General features: G+C 37.2%; 1 protein-coding gene across 1 annotated transcript in view; it reads right to left on the bottom strand.

Moving 5' to 3' along the window:
• Nucleotides 1–20233, bottom strand: part of LOC139761999 (uncharacterized) — a 78665-nt gene that overhangs the window by 431 nt on the left and 58001 nt on the right. The window contains exons 10-15 of the mRNA XM_071686779.1: nt 15414–15502; nt 13308–13440; nt 10960–11191; nt 8633–8769; nt 6413–6599; nt 2450–3729 (exon numbers count right to left, since the gene is read on the bottom strand). Coding sequence (XP_071542880.1) covers nt 2450–3729; nt 6413–6599; nt 8633–8769; nt 10960–11191; nt 13308–13440; nt 15414–15502 — 2058 coding nt within the window. The remainder of the gene's footprint in view (nt 1–2449; nt 3730–6412; nt 6600–8632; nt 8770–10959; nt 11192–13307; nt 13441–15413; nt 15503–20233) is intronic.

Below are 20233 nucleotides of genomic sequence, written 5' to 3'. Positions count from 1 at the left end.
GGCCCATCCACTCATACCTACATGCCCATACACATACATATACATTATATTTTTTTTTTTATTATACTTTGTCGCTGTCTCCCGCGTTTGCGAGGTAGCGCAAGGAAACAGACGAAAGAAATGGCCCAACCCCCCCCATACACATGTATATACATACGTCCACACACGCAAATATACATACCTACACAGCTTTCCATGGTTTACCCCAGACGCTTCACATGCCTTGATTCAATCCACTGACAGCACGTCAACCCCGGTATACCACATCGCTCCAATTCACTCTATTCCTTGCCCTCCTTTCACCCTCCTGCATGTTCAGGCCCCGATCACACAAAATCTTTTTCACTCCATCTTTCCACCTCCAATTTGGTCTCCCTCTTCTCCTCGTTCCCTCCACCTCCGACACATATATCCTCTTGGTCAATCTTTCCTCACTCATTCTCTCCATGTGCCCAAACCACTTCAAAACACCCTCTTCTGCTCTCTCAACCACGCTCTTTTTATTTCCACACATCTCTCTTACCCTTACGTTACTCACTCGATCAAACCACCTCACACCACACATTGTCCTCAAACATCTCATTTCCAGCACATCCATCCTCCTGCGCACAACTCTATCCATAGCCCACGCCTCGCAACCATACAACATTGTTGGAACCACTATTCCTTCAAACATACCCATTTTTGCTTTCCGAGATAATGTTCTCGACTTCCACACATTCTTCAAGGCCCCCAGAATTTTCGCCCCCTCCCCCACCCTATGATTCACTTCCGCTTCCATGGTTCCATCCGCTGCCAGATCCACTCCCAGATATCTAAAACACTTCACTTCCTCCAGTTTTTCTCCATTCAAACTCACCTCCCAATTGACTTGACCCTCAACCCTACTGTACCTAATAACCTTGCTCTTATTCACATTTACTCTTAACTTTCTCTTTCACACACTTTACCAAACTCAGTCACCAGCTTCTGCAGTTTCTCACATGAATCAGCCACCAGCGCTGTATCATCAGCGAATAACAACTGACTCACTTCCCAAGCTCTCTCATCCCCAACATATACATATCAACATATATACACATATCTAGCCATATACATAAATACATATACTTGCTTGCCTTCATCCATCCCTGGTACTACCCCACGCCACAGGTAATAGCATTGCTACCCCCTGCGTCAGCGAGGTAACTCCAGGAAAACAGACAAAAAAGGCCACATTTGTTCACACTCAGTCTCTAGCTGTCGTGTAATGCACTGAAATCACGACTCCCATAAACACGACTCCCATAAACTATCAATTTAACAAAGAATGGGACATGATTTCTCAACATCTGATATGTTAACTGAATTAGATCTGGTGTTGAAAAAATGTGACAGAAAGTTATGAACCAGTTTTGTCTTGTTCTTTAACAGATCTTTTAAACAGCCACTTAAGGAAACTGAGATATAAATTTGGAAAATACTTCAACACCTTCAGTTTACATTCAAAATGCTTTAGTAATACTTTTTTTGAACTATGTGGCTATTTACATAGCAAGTTCAAATAAATAACAATATTTCTATTACATTTAACTTCATTCTTAGTCAAATAAGGAGGACCAAGTGCATAAAGCCTCTCAGTTTACTATCAAATATCTACTGCTGTACAGGGTGCTAAAGTGTTGCCACTGGCAGGTAGAGTCTGACAAAACACATACACACTACAAACACCAGTTCAACATATTTCAAGAACCTTTAGGCCCATGGTGCAACTACCAAAATGAAGGCACACAACACTTTCTGCTCAACTGCCCCATACTCTCTCTTCATAGAAACACTCACATCAGCACACTTTATGACCTGTGACCCTGCCCAGTGGACATGGTCATGTTCCTGAGCACTGCAGAAGACCCAGAGAGAAAATAAGAAAGAGTGGAGTATGGGGCATGTAGGGAAATGAATAGAGTCTAACTAACAGCTTGCTTCTAAGACAGAAAGTAAGGCCATCTATCCTAATATGGAAGTTTTAAAATGGTCCTGGCACCACTTAAATACAACTAAATCAAATTGGAAATATTGCTTTAACAAAAAGAATTGAGAAAACTAAACAAAAGATTTATGCACTGTGTATTGATAGACCTAATTCAAATATATGATTTATCATACCACAATTAATTCGAGTTCCATGGGAAGGAAAGAAAGCTGAGGTTTTTAACTATCCAAGAGACAGGAATCTTGGCATCAGATCTGAGGTTTATAAATATCAGAGGCTAATGCTACATGCTACATCAGTATTAAAGTCAATATACATGTAAACTCCCATGTTTACTAGCACAGCATAAGCTAATTAGGAATTTAGGCTTCATTGCAAAAAACTTAAACATTACAAAATACATAACTTAAAAACCTATGTTTAACAAAACTACTGTGTATAATATTTCTGAACAAACGAATGGTTAAGTACACTTACTTCTTCAGGATATAATGCCTGTGATTCCTCCAGAACTAGCTTGATATCTTTTTGGTGTGTAATGTATGGGACTCTGATAACAGCAGTGAAGGCTGAAAGAAGGCCTAGTTCTTCTAGAACAGACCGCCGTTTAGTTGTGCAAATGACAAGGAGTTTGCGGCCTGTAGGAGGGGAAGATGACAAGAGGGAATACAGTGCATCAAGAACCAGTGACTGGTACCGTGGACCAATAGGTGAGTAACCCATCAAATGTTCCAGGTCATTCATAAAGATGCAGCTTAGTTCTGAACGGTAAGCATCGTCAAAAATCTTATTAATGCGCAAACATTTGGAAGATTCCAAGTATCCAATCATTTCTCGAGAATTGATAACTTTAATGAAAGGGAAATCAGAATTCTTTGCCAAATATGCTGCCAATGCTGTTGTTCCTGCAGCTGGTGCTCCTTCTAATAGTAAACACAAACGACTACTTGTTTCTGGAGATTGTGCCTGCTTCACAAACATCAGTCCTTTCTCCACTAGTTCTTTTGTTGTGCCCCAATTAATGATGCCTCGCTCAATAAACTTGGACAGTGCTTCATCACTTGTACCCAATGAGGGTTTTACATCGTTTTCAAGTGAATAAATAAAGTCAGGTCTAGTAACTTTGAGCTTGTCAATTGCATCAGGATCTACTTCAATTTTATTTCCTAAATGAATATATCGTTTCAAGGCTGAAGATGATGCTGCTGCAACAAGACCCTCAAGTTCAGCACCAGAGAAATTTTTGGTTAAGGATGCTATTTCTTCTAAATCAACATCATGATCTAATTTATCATTCTCCTTCATTTTTGCTGTTTTGATCTTTAGAATATCTAAACGACCCTGTTCATCTGGTAGTCCAATTTCAACCTGAATTTCCAATCTACCAGGTCTAAGTAATGCGTCATCCATCATATCTTTTCTGTTGGTCATGCCAATTACCAAGATGTTATTCAACTGTTCCACTCCATCAATCTTTGACAAGAGTTGGTTTACAACAGTATCATTCACACCAGTATTACCAGCAACAGAACCTCTCTGTTTGCAGATAGCATCTATCTCATCAAAAATGATAATGTGTAAACCAGAATTGGGACCCATTCTCTTTTCTTCCTCTTCTGCCTCAGCAAACAGCCGACGAACATTGGCCTCTGACTCTCCTACATATTTGTCAAGTATCTCAGGACCATTAACTATTTTTGGTTCTCGAGTATTGAGCATTTTGCCTATCTGACGAGCCATCAGTGTCTTACCTGTGCCTGAATTAAAAGTAGACAAGAGTAGAATAAGAAAAAACATTAAAGATTGCTGATCTGATAATTCACTGATTACAAAAACATTAAAACACTCAATTCAACCATGTACCTTAAATTTCTACACTTGAATATTTTGTCAATGTGAAGTAAAAACACCTAACTCAAAACCCCCACATTCTAGAAAAGTATATATCTTTAACATTAAGGGATGTAAGGCATGCAAAAACACAAATGAAATGGAGATTAAAAACTGGGAGTATGGAAGTAACTCAGAAATGGTGATATGACTGCACAAAAGTATCATATAACTAATATCTGGGAATGTTTCTGACAATCATGATTCAGTACATGTGAGAAATGACGCATGCAAAATATCTACACCACATATTCAGTGAAAAACTAGGTACAAAACAGGTTGATGCAGTGATGTGCATCACATCACCACATATTTATACATAGTACCATCAAACACATATTACCTCAATCAGTCATTCCATTTTACCTTTGTCTCCATTTTTTGCTTTCTCTTACTCTCAATTCATCTGAATTTACATTTTTTGTTAGTCATCAATTATCCTTGGTATCTAAATTCTTACAAGGCCTAAAAGCACAATCTTTGATATCTTCATCCCGTACTTTTCCATAATTTCACCCTCCGGATTTCCCTTGAATTCTGTATCTTAATTCATGTTAAACTGTCATGAAATTCACATCATTTGCAGTACTCAACTAAAAATCCTTCTGTAATCCCATGTTTCATTTGCAAATATTACACAAAGCTCCAGCTCCCACTAAAAGCCCTTATGACATTTGCAAGCCTCATTCCCAATTCAAGATACTGATTCGAAATACCTTTGATCAAGTAAGAGAGAGGTGTGGTACTAAAAGGAGCATGGTTGAAAGAGATAAAGAGGGTATGTTGAAATGGTTTGGACATATGGAGAGAATGAGTGTAGAAATGTTGACTAAGAGGATATGTGTGCCAGAAATGGAGGGAACAAGGAAGCATCAAGTGATTCATGGAGAGTGGTTTGGTGAAGAGAGAAGAGGTGGTGAATGCCTTACATAAGATAAAACGGTAGCAAGGCGGTTGGAGTGGAAAGTATTGCAGCTGAATTTATTAGGAAAGGGGGTGACTGTGGTGACTGGTTAGTTAGGATTTTCACTGTATGTATGGATCATGGTGAGGTGCCTGAGGATTGGCAGAATGCATGTATGTTGCCATTGTATAAAGGCAAGGGAGATACAGGTGAGTGTTCAAACTGCAGAGGTACAAGTTTGTTGAGAGTAACTTATAAGCTATAAAAGCAAAACATTTACAATAGAATGAAGGATACAATACTCAAGCTTGCCATAATCATACCTCACTTGGAATAAACTGGTCACTAATTCTGGTCAAAGATGACGAAAAACTAGACTGAATTCAAAGAACAAACTAATCCAACACTCTGAAATAAACATCTTGAAGTATGACTGACAGGCTTAAAATTATTCTCTAAAAACAAAAACAAAATCAAACTCTGTTACCTAATAGTTTTCACAATGCAACATACAAAAATATCCTCACTTTAGACATTCAGTAATCGAAAATAATGGTATGAAAATAACAGGGAGGCAGATGTTTTACTCCTGTCAGTGGTTAAAAATTTGATACATCTCTGGATGTATCACATGTAAAGTCTATCAATGGCCTGTAAAGGATAAGGCATGAAGGCTAAGCAGCAGCACTGGAAAGATTATTCCCATGGCCATCCCTCGAGGGAATTCCAGTTGGGAGCATGAGTCAGAGATACAGATAGCCACACTTCCAATTCTTACTACGACAAGTAAACAAAAACCAGTAATACAGCATCTGTTATCAGTAAAAAATCTGGCTCTAAGAGATGCCACTTAATTCTAGTCTCTCTTTTTCAAAGTCCAGCTCCAGTGCAGCCATTTCTTAAACTGCTTAGGAACTTTTTCTCACTTATTTGTTGATAAAATTTCCATGACAGTTGCTTCCCCAAACTAGCTGGTATTTTTCTTTCCTTTTTTACTACTAGACAATAAGCTGGCAGGGCAAGTGAGTGGGGGGCTGCCATCTGTTTTGACATTGTTTTTACCAAAATTTTAGTTTATAATACTACCTCGCTGATGCAGGAAATGTAAAACTGATTAGCTCATCATGGATTACCAAATCTGTTACCTGTCCTTCCATGTAACTCCTTGCACAGAGAAAGACCCCAGGTCAAGAAGTGTAATAAATGTGTATGTCTGAGTAAAGTGAGTGCAAGAAAATAGAGAAATTAGAGCACAGTGTCTCAAGTATGGAAATTGCATCTTGGGCATGAAGTGTCTTATGATATGTTGAACTGATGTCTGTAATGTTGTAGAGACTGGTAGTGTCCAGAATGCCTGCGAGAAGTGTAACTCTTACATCCCTGAGGAGTGTATTTTTAGATGAATATATGTCTAAAAGAGTGGACTTTAATACTTGGTTCGAAGGGCAGTTGTTTACTGCTTGTAAAGTCATTACTCCACAAGTATGCTTCATCACTGTCATGTTTGTTTAGAGAAGGGGATCCAAGAGGTAAGTTATTTGTTTTTCCTGGGGTTTGGTGATTGGTTTTAGATGACAAAGTATGGGTCTCATGAATTATCACACCTTCAATTCAATCTACTACAAAAGACAAATACCAAAACACACCTGGAGGTCCATAAAGTAGGAGTCCTTTAACATGCTTGATACCTAACTGCTCAGTGACTTCTGGTGGAAAAACTCTGGAAGCAAAAGCTCTTCTCAAAATATGAACAAACTGTTCATCCAGACCACCAATACCCATCTTCTGGAAGTCCCAGTCTGCAGTAAAGAGACTTGTATGAGACGAACGGGCCTGCAAAGAAATGAGAAACATTCTGTAAGAGATTTCACATCCGTTGTCAAAAATCAGCTATAGAAACTCTCAAATAACCATCATGGGATTTCTAATACAAAACCTGAAGTGCTCTGTTTATAATATACCAGGGATATATACTTGTTTACATTTCTGCCCAAATCTCCATTCTATGGAGCTCCAGCAGTGCAGAAGCTGGTCACATCCATAGGCCAGAATCACTGTTCAAGAACTGTGGTGATGTGTGTCTGTCTGTGTGATGTGAGTGTAAGACAATTAAGGAGTATATGTTAAGTGTCTTAAGAATAAAAGTTACATCTTGGGCACGACAGGTCTAGAGAAAATCTGAATCAGTGTTTGCAGTGTTGTAGAAAGGAATGGTGTTCAAAACATAAATCAGTGTTGTTCATGCCTTGGGAGTAAAGATTCAGATACATCCATTCCCCACTATCCATTACTCCATAACCCAGTGATTCACTTGTCCAACTGTTTATGAAAAAATGAATTACAGAATGTATGGCAAATAAGGTAAAAATAAAAAAGTTTCAGTATAAACTCTGAAAACTTCCTTCAATTACAATTGGAAAGGGCCCAAGTGAGTCTTGTTCTTGCAGGAAGAGAAGGTTATACCATCAACTACAAGGTAAAGTTTGAAATTCTGAAGGGTTTTAATGCTGGTCAATGTGGTGTGGATATGGCCTGAGCTCTTGACTTACTTACTGCATCAATATGAACAATGCATGCACACAGAAATAAAGTCCAGAAATGTGTCTCCAAATTACCATTTCTATGTGCAATGATCACTCGTATTAGAGATCAAGTTACGTAGGTAGTAGACGGTAGGCAGCCAAAGACCAGGGAGGTATATTACCAGTATTACCCTCCTGAGTATCGGAAGGGTCGGTGATGGCTGCGTTGAGAGCCAACGCTTGAGTAGTTGTCAAGTTGCACTCCTCTGACTCAGGTAGCTGTCTTTTCTTTCTGCCCCACACATATGTGGACTACTTGCATTCTGTCCACAAACATACAGTTTTTCCTTGTCATGCATAACACATGACAACACTCAACTCATACACGTCATTCTTTATAACTATGGATTATAACTATATGCTTGCCCTGTCTTTTGGCAATATGATAGGTACAACAGACAGAAGTAGTGGGTAAGAAAATTTAGGTAGGAACATTAGGCAGAAGCATTAGGAAGTAGTCAGCAGGAACATTAAGTAAGAGCCTCTGCAAACATTGTGCTTGACTTGCCCTCTGCCAGTGGCCTGTTAAGGGTGAGGCACCAAAGGCTAAGAAGCAGCACTGGAGTTCACTATTTACTGAGACTGTATTGCTTTAGCCATCCCCTTGAGGGACTTCCAGAAGGGGACAAGCACTGGAGATATATATAGATCGACAGAAAGTTGCGGAGAACATGAGGCAAATGTTGAGAGTCTGAATCAAACATCAGAATCAACCTAAAATATCTGGTGTCAGTGTAATGTGTTTTTACTTAAAAATAATCTATTTTAAGCTGTATGTCTCATATGAATACTTAACCTGTCTTCACATTCTTATTAATGTCCTCAGCTTTTGCTGTCACCACCCAGCTTGCAAAGGGATCCCTTTCCTCTCTAACCTCTTCAAAATATACATGGTATCAAAGAGATTAATAAAATTTCTCATCCATATAATACCTGGCAATCATTCTATTATCCAAATTCTTCAATTATTTCATAATATCCAGGTCCTAAGGTGGTCAGATATTATGTTGTTTACTGTATAATTTTTTTCAAACATGCCTTACACAATTTTAGGCAATTCAAATGCAAATAATATTATATGATTATCATGATTACAAGAGAAACTGCTGAGTGATCAAACTATAATTATCAATCTCTTTACAGGTGTCTCATCATTATAAATTTCAGGCAATTTAAGTGTGAGTAACATGATAAATATTAATATCATAACACACTGTTCAGTAATCAAACTGGTCACATTTTGTTTTAAGATTTTTTCTTTTGTATCTAAAACTCAATTCATACCTTTGCCTTCCCAGTAAGAATTAAAAGGGAATCTTCACTCTTTTCAAAAAGAACAGAAGAATTTGGTTGTAGAATTCCAAAGTCAATCTTTCGAGGTTTACTTTTCTTGCCTGATGCAATAGCTTCCAAGTCTGCAGCTGTAAAGACAAATGTTCACATGGTTATATGCTTGAATCAAACACAAACAAATTAATATCACTTTAAGTACAGCATCTTACAATATAAAATAATCAAAATATAATGCTGGAACAACTTGTGCAAGATGTTTATATAATGAACTGTGAAAAGTTTTGATGCTTCCACATACAGCATTTACAATCAGATACTTATGTTTTGATTTTCCAAATTATATTAGGCTTTAAATCTCAAACTCCTACACATATTAAAAGAAGACATTTGTGTACCACTTCATCCACATTCCATCAGATACCTGGTCAGTTTGTAAACCTTACCATACTTGATTTCATGCATTAATTTCTAAATCTTCTCCCTTTTGATGTTCCATTCATTCATATCATATACTTACCCTTTCCCAAATCTTAAATGCAAATTTTAACTGTGCTAAACCTTAAATATTAAATCCACAAAATATTCAATATTTTATTTAATGGTCCCTTGTTTAATTTTCTTATCATCACCATCATTATTACCCCCTGGAGATTACAGAGAATTTGAGGCAGACTGAGCAGTCAAACAATCAATGGGGACAGCAACCAAGTCAGTAAAAAGAAAACAGTGAATCAGTTTAAAAATTGCATACAAAATCATGAAAATCACCTCACAGAAGTACCTTCTATCTCAAGCCACATGCATCAAAGAATGTTAGAATTTTCAAGAATTTGTTCTGGCAACAACTAAATGGTATACTATAATTTTTACTAACAGAAAGGTAAACAATGTGTAAGTACCAACTAAAAATGGATCACACAGAATGATGAAAAGATGACTTTACATTGATCTATCTGTTTGGTCTCAGCCCCTGAAACACATCACCTATCTCAGAAGATCCAGGGTTGCAACGATCAAAAGTATATCACAGCAAGACTACTCAAGCATGAGAACTCTAGACCCCATCAACTCCTACCAAGGGATACTTTATATGACCCAGTGGAAAACCTATCAAACAATCCTTTTCCCATGATCAGTGGTCTCTCAGACATAGGCAAAAATTTCACTGTCTTGCTATCCTGAGCTGTATAATTTCTGTGTTTTATGTTAGCCTCCAAGCACTGCCATACCAAAGCAGGTATACAGAGTCTGTAGTAACTGTGATGATATTTTATGTACATTAAGAAAACAGCACACATTTCTTGCATGCAGTGAAACTCCTTGCAGATTACAATCTTGATCTGCAGGAATGTTTGAAGAAAATCATCAAGAAAGGAAAGGAAAGCTGGAGAAAGTTTATTACTTTCCTCAGAGAACAACTTTGAAAAAGAATTTCAGTGTTATTGGAGACATGATCATAGAGGACATTGTTAAGCCAAATATACTGATCTGTTTTTGGTACAAATTGTTTCAACTCAAGACATTTTCACAACTTGTGATCAATGAGCAGATGTTGTTTGTTATGTTTTTGGTGACTGAGCTAAAGAGAAATTACTCAATCTTGTAAATGTTGAGGATTCCACTCTCAGAAGCTTGCATGCCTTGCTAAGTAGATTCCAGTCAGATGTGGGGTTGATCCTGGAGCAGTGCATCAGGACTCATCTGATGGAGCAGCTAGTATAAGTGTTATCTACTCTAGCTTGTATGCACTAATGAAAATTACTTAGTCACATTCACACTTACTGTTATGCCCATGTCCTAATTCTAAAAAGTATTGATGCAAGTGGTATGCAGTGCAAGTGTCCTGACAGCTCTCTGCATCCCTCAGTGGCCTATAGAAGGACTAAGATATGTACTTTTAAGATCGTCCTCTATAGAGCAACTACACTATAGAGCAACCTCCATCATGTCCAACTCCTCTAACTCAATAGAAAAACTTTCACACTATAGAACAACCTCCATCATGTCCAACTCCTCTAACTCAATAGAAAAAGAACATAAATCTTTAGGGATTCAGTTTTACACCAAAATCACTTCCTTATAACTCATCTTTTGTACCTTCTTATCCAAAAAAAAAAAAAAAAAAAAACTAAACCAAGGTGACTTTACACAGCCCTAATACATTAAAAGCCAGTCATTTAAACCATCAATTACTCTCATAAAAACACAACACCATTCAGCAGTTTTCTACATACATTATCTTTATTCTTATTCTTTACAAATACCCATTACACAATGCTGCTCACTACTTCAACCAAATAAAAAAGGCCTTTACTTGCCTTCAATTTCCTTTATGTTTAGAGAAAGAGTCTTCTTGTCCTGGAATTTGAAAACTATTGGCTGGCCAACTGTAAAGCACTGTTTGGTAAACTGCTCCATAAATGCAACTGCCATCTGGTTGGTATTGTACTGTTCACTGGTGGAGTTCTTCTTTTGCAAGAAAGATGCTTCCATTACCATCGTACTAATGAGCTGTGTTTTGGGGTTGTGCATGAATGGCTCCACACGGATCTGTCATTGGGATGTACAAGAAAATCAGCTTACCTGTGCTTTAACTAAACTGTGGGTGGCTCATGTCTCCTTATCCTGCACATAGTTGCCAAATACTAGTATATGCATATATCAAATATCTAATACACATCTAACTTTTACTTTTAGATAACAGAATAATTTTTTTTTTTTTTTTTTTTTTATACCTCGTCGCTGTCTCCCGCAGTTGCGAGGTAGCGCAAGGAAACAGACGAAAGAAATGGCCAAACCCCCCCCATACACATGTACATACACACGTCCACACACGCAAATATACATACCTACACAGCTTTCCATGGTTTACCCCGGACGCTTCACATGCCTTGATTCAATCCACCGACAGCACTTCAACCCCTGAATACCACATCGCTCCAATTCACTCTATTCCTTGCTCTCCTTTCACCCTCCTGCATGTTCAGGCCCCGATCACACAAAATCCTTTTCACTCCATCTTTCCACCTCCAATTTGGTCTCCCTCTTCTCCTCGTTCCCTCCACCTCCGACACATATATCCTCTTTGTCAATCTTTCCTCACTCATTCTCTCCATGTGCCCAAACCATTTCAAAACACCCTCTTCTGCTCTCTCAACCACGCTCTTTTTATTTCCACACATCTCTCTTACCCTTACGTTACTTACTCGATCAAACCACCTCACACCACACATTGTCCTCAAACATCTCATTTCCAGCACATCCATCCTCCTGCGCACAACTCTATCCATAGCCCACGCCTCGCAACCATACAACATTGTTGGAACCACTATTCCTTCAAACATACCCATTTTTGCTTTCCGAGATAATGTTCTCGACTTCCACACATTTTTCAAGGCTCCCAAAATTTTCGCCCCCTCCCCCACCCTATGATCCACTTCCGCTTCCATGGTTCCATCCGCTGACAGATCCACTCCCAGATATCTAAAACACTTCACTTCCTCCAGTTTTTCTCCATTCAAACTCACCTCCCAATTGACTTGACCCTCAACCCTACTGTACCTAATAACCTTGCTCTTATTCACATTTACTCTTAACTTTCTTCTTCCACACACTTTACCAAACTCCGTCACCAGCTTCTGCAGTTTCTCACATGAATCCGCCACCAGCGCTGTATCATCAGCGAACAACAACTGACTCACTTCCCAAGCTCTCTCATCCCCAACAGACTTCATACTTGCCCCTCTTTCCAAGACTCTTGCATTTACCTCCCTAACAACCCCATCCATAAACAAATTAAACAACCATGGAGACATCACACACCCCTGCCGCAAACCTACATTCACTGAGAACCAATCACTTTCCTCTCTTCCTACACGTACACATGCCTTACATCCTCGATAAAAACTTTTCACTGCTTCTAACAACTTGCCTCCCACACCATATATTCTTAATACCTTCCACAGAGCATCTCTATCAACTCTATCATATGCCTTCTCCAGATCCATAAATGCTACATACAAATCCATTTGTATTAATCAACAAAATCAGATTTCTTTCATCATTTCTTGATGTTACAAAATCATGATTCAAAAACTGCCTTGAGATAATGAATGGTGACAAAATAACATATATAAATCTGAGAGACAAAAAAACAAAATACATTGAAATAATAATCATAAGAAATGTAAACACACAAATAGTCTTTTCTTCTTTCATAATAGTACACTATTTCCCGCATCAGCAACGTAGTGTCTAGAACAGATGACTGAGCCTTTGAGGATAAAGGATCCTCATATAGCTCTTCCCTCTGTTCTTTCTTTTGGAAAGTAGTTTACTAAAGGAGGGGAAGATTTCCAGCCCCCCCCTGCTTCTGTCCCTCTTAGTCACCTTCAAGAACATGTAGATATGTGGGTAGTATTCTTTCTCTCCTCTCCTCGGGGATAACACAATTATTGACAATACAATAAAATAGGATTACACAGACAAATGTAAACAAGCAAACATAGGACTAGTGTTCCTGGAATAATACAGTGCACCCTGCTCTAATAAAAAACAAATGAAATAATCATTGCAAAATGTCAAAACTTTTTCTAATTAAGGAAATATAGGATTAAAAAGCTGAAAAGATGAGATGTAAGAGGAAAAAATACATTAGTCTTCTTACCTCTTGGTCAAGGGAAAGCAAAGCTTGCTTGCGTTGAATGGCATTAAAGCCCATGTGGCCCTGCTTAATTCCGTTATCATGCAAGATCGTGTATATGTACTGCTTTCCATAGTCTGCAGTCACCTTTATATACCTAAACAAATAAAGATACAGAAGTACAGTCATCTACTATATAAAAATTGATGCAGCCATCAAATGCATTATTCCCAGTAACATATCATGGAGATCAATGTATAACTTCCTCAACACTTTCTTCTGATATTCACTTCCTCAAATGCAAACAAAAATGCACCTCTTGCGTTTATGTGTACCTCACTGATCTTCCTCTCCTCTAAATGGTTCCTACTCTTATAGTTAGTCACTTCTCCCACTCTTTTAGCATTTCTTCAAAAATTTATTCTAACCATATCTATTGATCACTCTATCCTATGGTTTATCTTTCACTTGGGAATTCCGAATATTTCCTATCATTATCAAATCCATTTGCTTTCTCATTAAGTCAATCAAACACCTATCTATCCATTGAAAATACTTCCATTCAACTTCTAACTCATACGCAAAAGTGAAGGCTTGCAGCCCCCACCAGTCTTACCTCATCAGTACTCTCAACATAAGTATACTACCTAATTGTCCTAAGAATCTTATATCAGCCAACATTCTTGAATCTTACTAAATGTACCAATTTTGTTTGACATTACACAGCCTTCTCCATTTCCCATTCAATTAGTTTCCTTTTGTGATTCAAGTAAAATGAAACCCATTGGTTAACTTGTTCAAACTTATTCTATTGTTTCTGGAGTTTTCCATTATAAAATCTTCCATCACAACACAGTGAAAACAGTGAAGAATCCCAACCTATATACATTCGCCCCTAAGTCTGACCTTAAACCTTTCCTATCATGAATCACATGAGCATTACAAATAAGCCATAATAATGTTACATCATAAAAGCAATAACATGGTAGGCCAGAACTCTAATAAATTAATTCTGAGTTACACTTACCCTCAGTTTTGTGATTTTGTCCATATATGTAATGGCCATGATTTGCTTTATTTTGTATTTCATAATTATCATAAAAAATATAGTCTTTTAAAATCTATAGTATACTTCACATCGGTTACATCAAAATCAATAAATAAATAAATGGGTTTAACATTGACAGCCTAAGGTTGATTTGTTATTCATATGCAGAATATCAACTTTCTTGCCAGTATATTGCATAATCATCAAGAGCTGCAAATAACTGCATATTTGTGAGGAATCAGCCACATTAAGCACAAAAGCAGCTACATTGTTTGATGTTAAATCATACTGAGGAGAGTTTAAAAGCTGATGGAATAAATATTCTGAAAACCATAGAATTTTGGTTTTCATGCGTGATTAGGACTATCCTACAAATTTACATAAACTTTTGATAAGATTTTGTTTGGTCAAGTGCAAGTGGCAGGATTTAACATTCTGAAAATGGATGTAGTATTACGATAGTAGAAAACAGAAAGAACAAATTCAAGGGAGTATAGATTGGGAATACATGTGGTAAAAAGAAAAGAAGATAATTTCAGGTACTAAATATGTACAGAGAACGACAGCAAGACCAAGAAAAAATCATATCAAAGTGAGAAAAACAGAAATATGTATGGGAAAGACTTATAAGGATATATAAAAACACTTGATAAAAGATTTTGTCTCGTCAAGTGCAAACAGGCCGGGATTAACATTCAGAAAGTGGATGTAGTGTTACAATTGTAGAAAACAGAAGAAACAAATTTTAGTAAGTATAGGCTGGTAATAAACAAGTGATAAAAAAGAAGATAATTTTTGGTAATAGATATGTACAAAGAACAACAACAAGACCAATGAAAAAAGCATATCTGAGTGAGAAAAACAGAAGTATGTATGGGGATGACTAATGATGGATTTTTTCCTGGTTTCCTTCCATTTTTCTCATTCTATATTGTGTATGAGCTAATCACATGATGTTTTTCATTCAATGATGTGAAATCAAATACAATCTTTTCACTCTCTTATGTCTTTCCTCAAACTCACAGGAAATGATCAATCAAATGTTTTAAATCTTAAACTCAAACATATAGCATAAAACTTGCCTGATATCTGGAGGGAAGTCATTCTCATTGACAATGACACAATTGGTGAAAGAGAGTTCATCTCTGGGGCACTTTGCAACTTTCATCATCTGAAATAGGTGATCCTTCATTGGTTTATCTATTCCTTAAATCCTGCTACTTTGAAAAAATGAACTAGCCATGCATTCTCTTTGCAATAATTTTCTTTCATTACATCTACCAAGTATGTCTAATATGATATTCATCAAGCAAAGAGCAATGGCATGTTAAATCTTCAAAGGATATCATCATATAACAGAAAATATGAGAGACAATATTTTCAACAATTAATTAAACTATACAATTTATATAACAAAGATGGTGTAATCTTTGGGCAACCACAACTTTGTATATCCTGGACACCAGATGGATCTCAACACAAAGGAAGACTCTGAAATGGATGGAGGGTTAATACCTAAAAAAACACTTACCAATATAAAGGAGAATACTAGAGAGACTTGCAAAATGGGTGTACCATAACTGAAACAATTGGGAATGGATACAGTTGCATCTTAGCACCCCATGTTAGGGACTACGGGCCACAGGTTTCTTGGACTTTATGATGATTATATCAAAAAAAATGTGCAGACGAGAGATGGCAAGAAAACTTTTGTGAAAAAAATAATTGAGGTTTGAGTAAGTGTATGGTGCTTGTAAGGAGAAGATGGAAGAAGTAGCCTGGTAGTCCCATTTTGATGAGACAGAAAGACCAGCAATCCTAACATGGAAGGCAGGGAATGTGAAATTTTTTAGTGTGAGTTCTTTGAAGTGACTATGCTTCTAATGATACAGTCCTGCCAAACGTGATTTTTCACTTATGGCATAGACTCATGCAGGAAAAGTATTATCCTTTTATTAATTACAATAGCTTCCTTTACTTTGAATTCCTACATTTAAGAGAGACCTGTATCCCTGAAGACTTTTGCATGCATCAAAATTCATATTCATATCAAATCAGGTCTAAAGTGATGAGACATCCCAAATGAGACACACAGCTACAGCATCTACCTTTGGCAACACTCTTGATGACCCAAGTGGCTCTGAATTAGTCACCATAAGTGCTTTCCTTTTATAATTCATTCTTTTATTTATTACAAAGATTTTAGGACAAAGTAATTTTTTTTATTATTATTATTAATATGCATATAAAATTACCATGCCTTCAAATTGTGATAATTACACAGCTACTTTTACCAGGTTACATGGAAGTTTTGTGTTTTGCAATTTTCTCTGCTATGGTTAAGAAATCAAAAGCTTTTGAAATTCAGGAACTGTGCACTTAAGACATTTTTATATGAACACACAATACATGACAGCTAGAGACTGGGTGTGAACGAATGTGGCCTTTGTTGTCTTTTCCTAGCACTACCTTGTGCACATGTGGGGGGAGGGGCTGTCATTTCATGTGTGGCGGGGTGGTGACGCGAACGAATAAGGGCAGACTGTATGAATTATGTACATGTGTATATATGTATATGTCTGAGTGTGTATATATATGTATACATTGAGATGTATAGGTATGTATATGTGCTTGTGTGGACGTGTATGTATATACATATGTATGTGGATGGATTGGGCCATTCTTTCATGTTTCCTTGCGCTACCTTGCTAACAAGGGAGACAGCGACAAAGTATTATAAAAAAATAATAAAAATAACAATACCCTTATTCCAGCATCAGCAGCTTCTTAATAGTGATCTAATCTGAAATTGCTGTTAAAAATTTCTTTTAATTAAAGATGATGCAGTATTATGTCTCTGAATTAATCTATTCAACATTATCTTACAGTGTTCATCACTGATAAATGACTCATAAAAAAATCAAATAAGTAATTCAGGAATTATCATATTTCCTATTTGCACATGTCTTAAATCTTCAAGTAAACACTCCTCTGCATTTAATACCTTTCAATTTACTCTGTTCCATCTACTAAATACATCTGTAGCACCTTCCATAAGGCCTCCCTCTTTCAACCTCCTCTACCATATAATTTCTCTAGCACCAAACATGCCACATTTGATTCAATCTCTCCATGTATTCCTAACACAAATTCTTCTAAGTAAATACCTGTTCCATACATCTGTCCTGCATGAAGACTACTCTTCCCCAAGTCAGGGTTCTGTGCATATCACCACCCTCTCAGTCACCACTCTCCCATACACTTTACCAGGTATGCTCAAAAGACATAAATCTGTAATTTAAGCATTCACTTTGGCCCTCTCAGCCTCAGAAAGTCTGAATAGCCAGACTAAATAATCAACAATAATGTCCTCTCATTTCTTGAGAAACTCACCCGCAATGCTATCCACTCTTGCCACTTTGTCATACTTCATCTTATGCAAGGTTTTTACTATCTCTTCTCTTTCCACTAAAGTATTTATTACAACTCTTACTCTATATGTTATCTCATCTCAGACCTACTACATTATCAAATATATCAGATATTCATTAGTCCCTCAAAATACTTATTCCATGTATTGTTCACCTCTTCTCTGCCCGTTAATGAATTCTCATCCGCTCCCCTCAACATCATTACCCATTATTTCTTTATTCTCTCTTACTATTCACCCTTTCCAAAAATCTTATTTTCTCTAAAGTAAATTGATACTCTATCACCCCATCTCTCATATGCCTTCTTTTTCAGCTCTCCTATTATTCTTGACCTCCTGCTGCTCTTCTTGTAGACCTCACAATCACTTGCACCCCTTTTTTGCAAAACCCCATGCATAACCTCTCTTTTTTATTGGAAATTCCACCTCTTCATTCCACCAATCACTGTTCTTTCTCATGCGCCCATATGCCATGTTCTGTATGCTGTACACTTAACCTACATATACAAAAGATTCCCCTAATACGCTCCACTCCTCTCTCACTCTCCTTGCTTCATACATTTTCGCCATATGTGACTACTCAATCTCTCCTAGTATCTCTGCACACTGGCCTATTTTTCAAGTTCAATCACCTTCACCACAAATAGGAAGGGAGAAGGTTAGGTAGTTCTCTGTAGGGTGGATCTGCATCAAGGTCATGTGATGTTTATGGAGAGGTACACATGTAATGCTTATCTTTCAGTATGTATTTGTACTTTATGGGAAAGCAGTTTTAAACTGGCTCCATCTCTGGAACATCCTCTATCAGGAATCTTTTTAAATTTCTGTATACTGTCTCCTTTAACCTTGTCTTCAATCATTATTCTGATACATTCAGCTAATTAGGGGATCTGTCGTACCAGCATTAACCAGTCTAAGCCAACAAACACTTCCAATAAATAAACAAAATAACCACAGCGTATTTTTTTTTTTTTGATAGCAACAATCCCTTAGAATTTCATACTTTTGTATCTATTTACAACACCATGCCCTTAAATCTAACAACACTATATGCTTAATTGCTGTTTTACCATGAGGCCATTAACAATAAGCGATAATGAATGTACAATTATCCCAATGTACAAACACCTCCCCATGCAAGTCTTTCTTTTTTTTGTGTAATCTGTCTGCTGACTATCAATTTAATTGCCATGGAGAGTAAAACTACAATTGGATTTCTCTCACCTTTTAATGTCTTACTTTAACTGATCGACCAGTTGCCTTCTCTTTACCAGTCTGTTGACATAATCAATCTACCCCCCACCCCCTCAATCACCTGACACTCTTGGTTCACATCACCCACAATTATTTGACCAATATGCAAAAATCGAGAAGGGATTATTCTTTAAGATGAAATATTTTATACTAAAACTAATATTGAGTTACTAATGCCAAGATGATAATTGGGTTATTGAGCTCCACGTGTCAACTTAATGAGATGAGGATGTGAACGAGCGAGCAGGCCCACGTCACTGGTAAACAAACATGTACACATACATTCAAGTTTAGTTACATTGTCATCGCGGAAGCTAATTGATATAGAAAAGTCTGAGATGTAATAAACAGAAGACACGACAGACAGGAAATTACTTTTGATTCCGACACACATCCCAAGAGATGATTCTCCATATATGTAGAACTCCCACCCGTACAATACCTTAATCATGGCAAAAGTCATTAGAGTCCTTGCGTGAAGAACGCTCTCCTCATGCTGTAAGTACTTAACACACACACACACACACACACACACATGCACGTGGATACTTTTAGCATCAAATACAGAGGAGAGGCTAATAATATAAGATGTGGAACAATGTGAGATGTCAGAAAGGAGAAGAGCGTTGAAATGTACTGTGAAGACATAGTCGGCACTCCAGCCAGTCAGCATTTAAAGGTTATGCAAAAAACGGACAGCTTGGATTTAAGACAGTGATTCTGTAAATAATTTTTCCTTAGGAAAGTTAAAAAGGATGATGTAAAGATATATAAAGTTTGAATCCAAGGACAAAAGAGGATACACAGTGGGAGACACAATAGACCTAATCCCAGTGAAATTGAATAAGATGTTAATTTCCTAGTTTACGGTTGCCAACTTTCTGAATGCAAATAAATGAGATTTCTACAAAGGGATCTTTATAATGTGTTAAGGTGATATAGGATATGGGATTTTAGGTGTAACTCCCTCACTTTTAAGTTTTCATAAAGTAAGCAGGGCCTTGAGGTAGAGAGAAATAGTGGGATAAAAACACTCCAAATCAACATGGGACAAATGAAGTAATATGAAAATTTTGGTGTGAAATCTTGCAAATAGTAAATAAATAGGAAGTTGCCAGTGGCGACCTGACTTCAGTCCAAAGACAAGTGACTCATGCAGATGCAGATGGCTTGCCAAAAACATTTACATGGTGCTTATTCAGATTTTATACAGCTTTA

Source organism: Panulirus ornatus, chromosome 42, assembly GCF_036320965.1.
Source record: "Panulirus ornatus isolate Po-2019 chromosome 42, ASM3632096v1, whole genome shotgun sequence".
NCBI classification, from domain to species: domain Eukaryota; kingdom Metazoa; phylum Arthropoda; class Malacostraca; order Decapoda; family Palinuridae; genus Panulirus; species Panulirus ornatus.
This window is presented reverse-complemented; position numbering and strand designations above follow the sequence as displayed.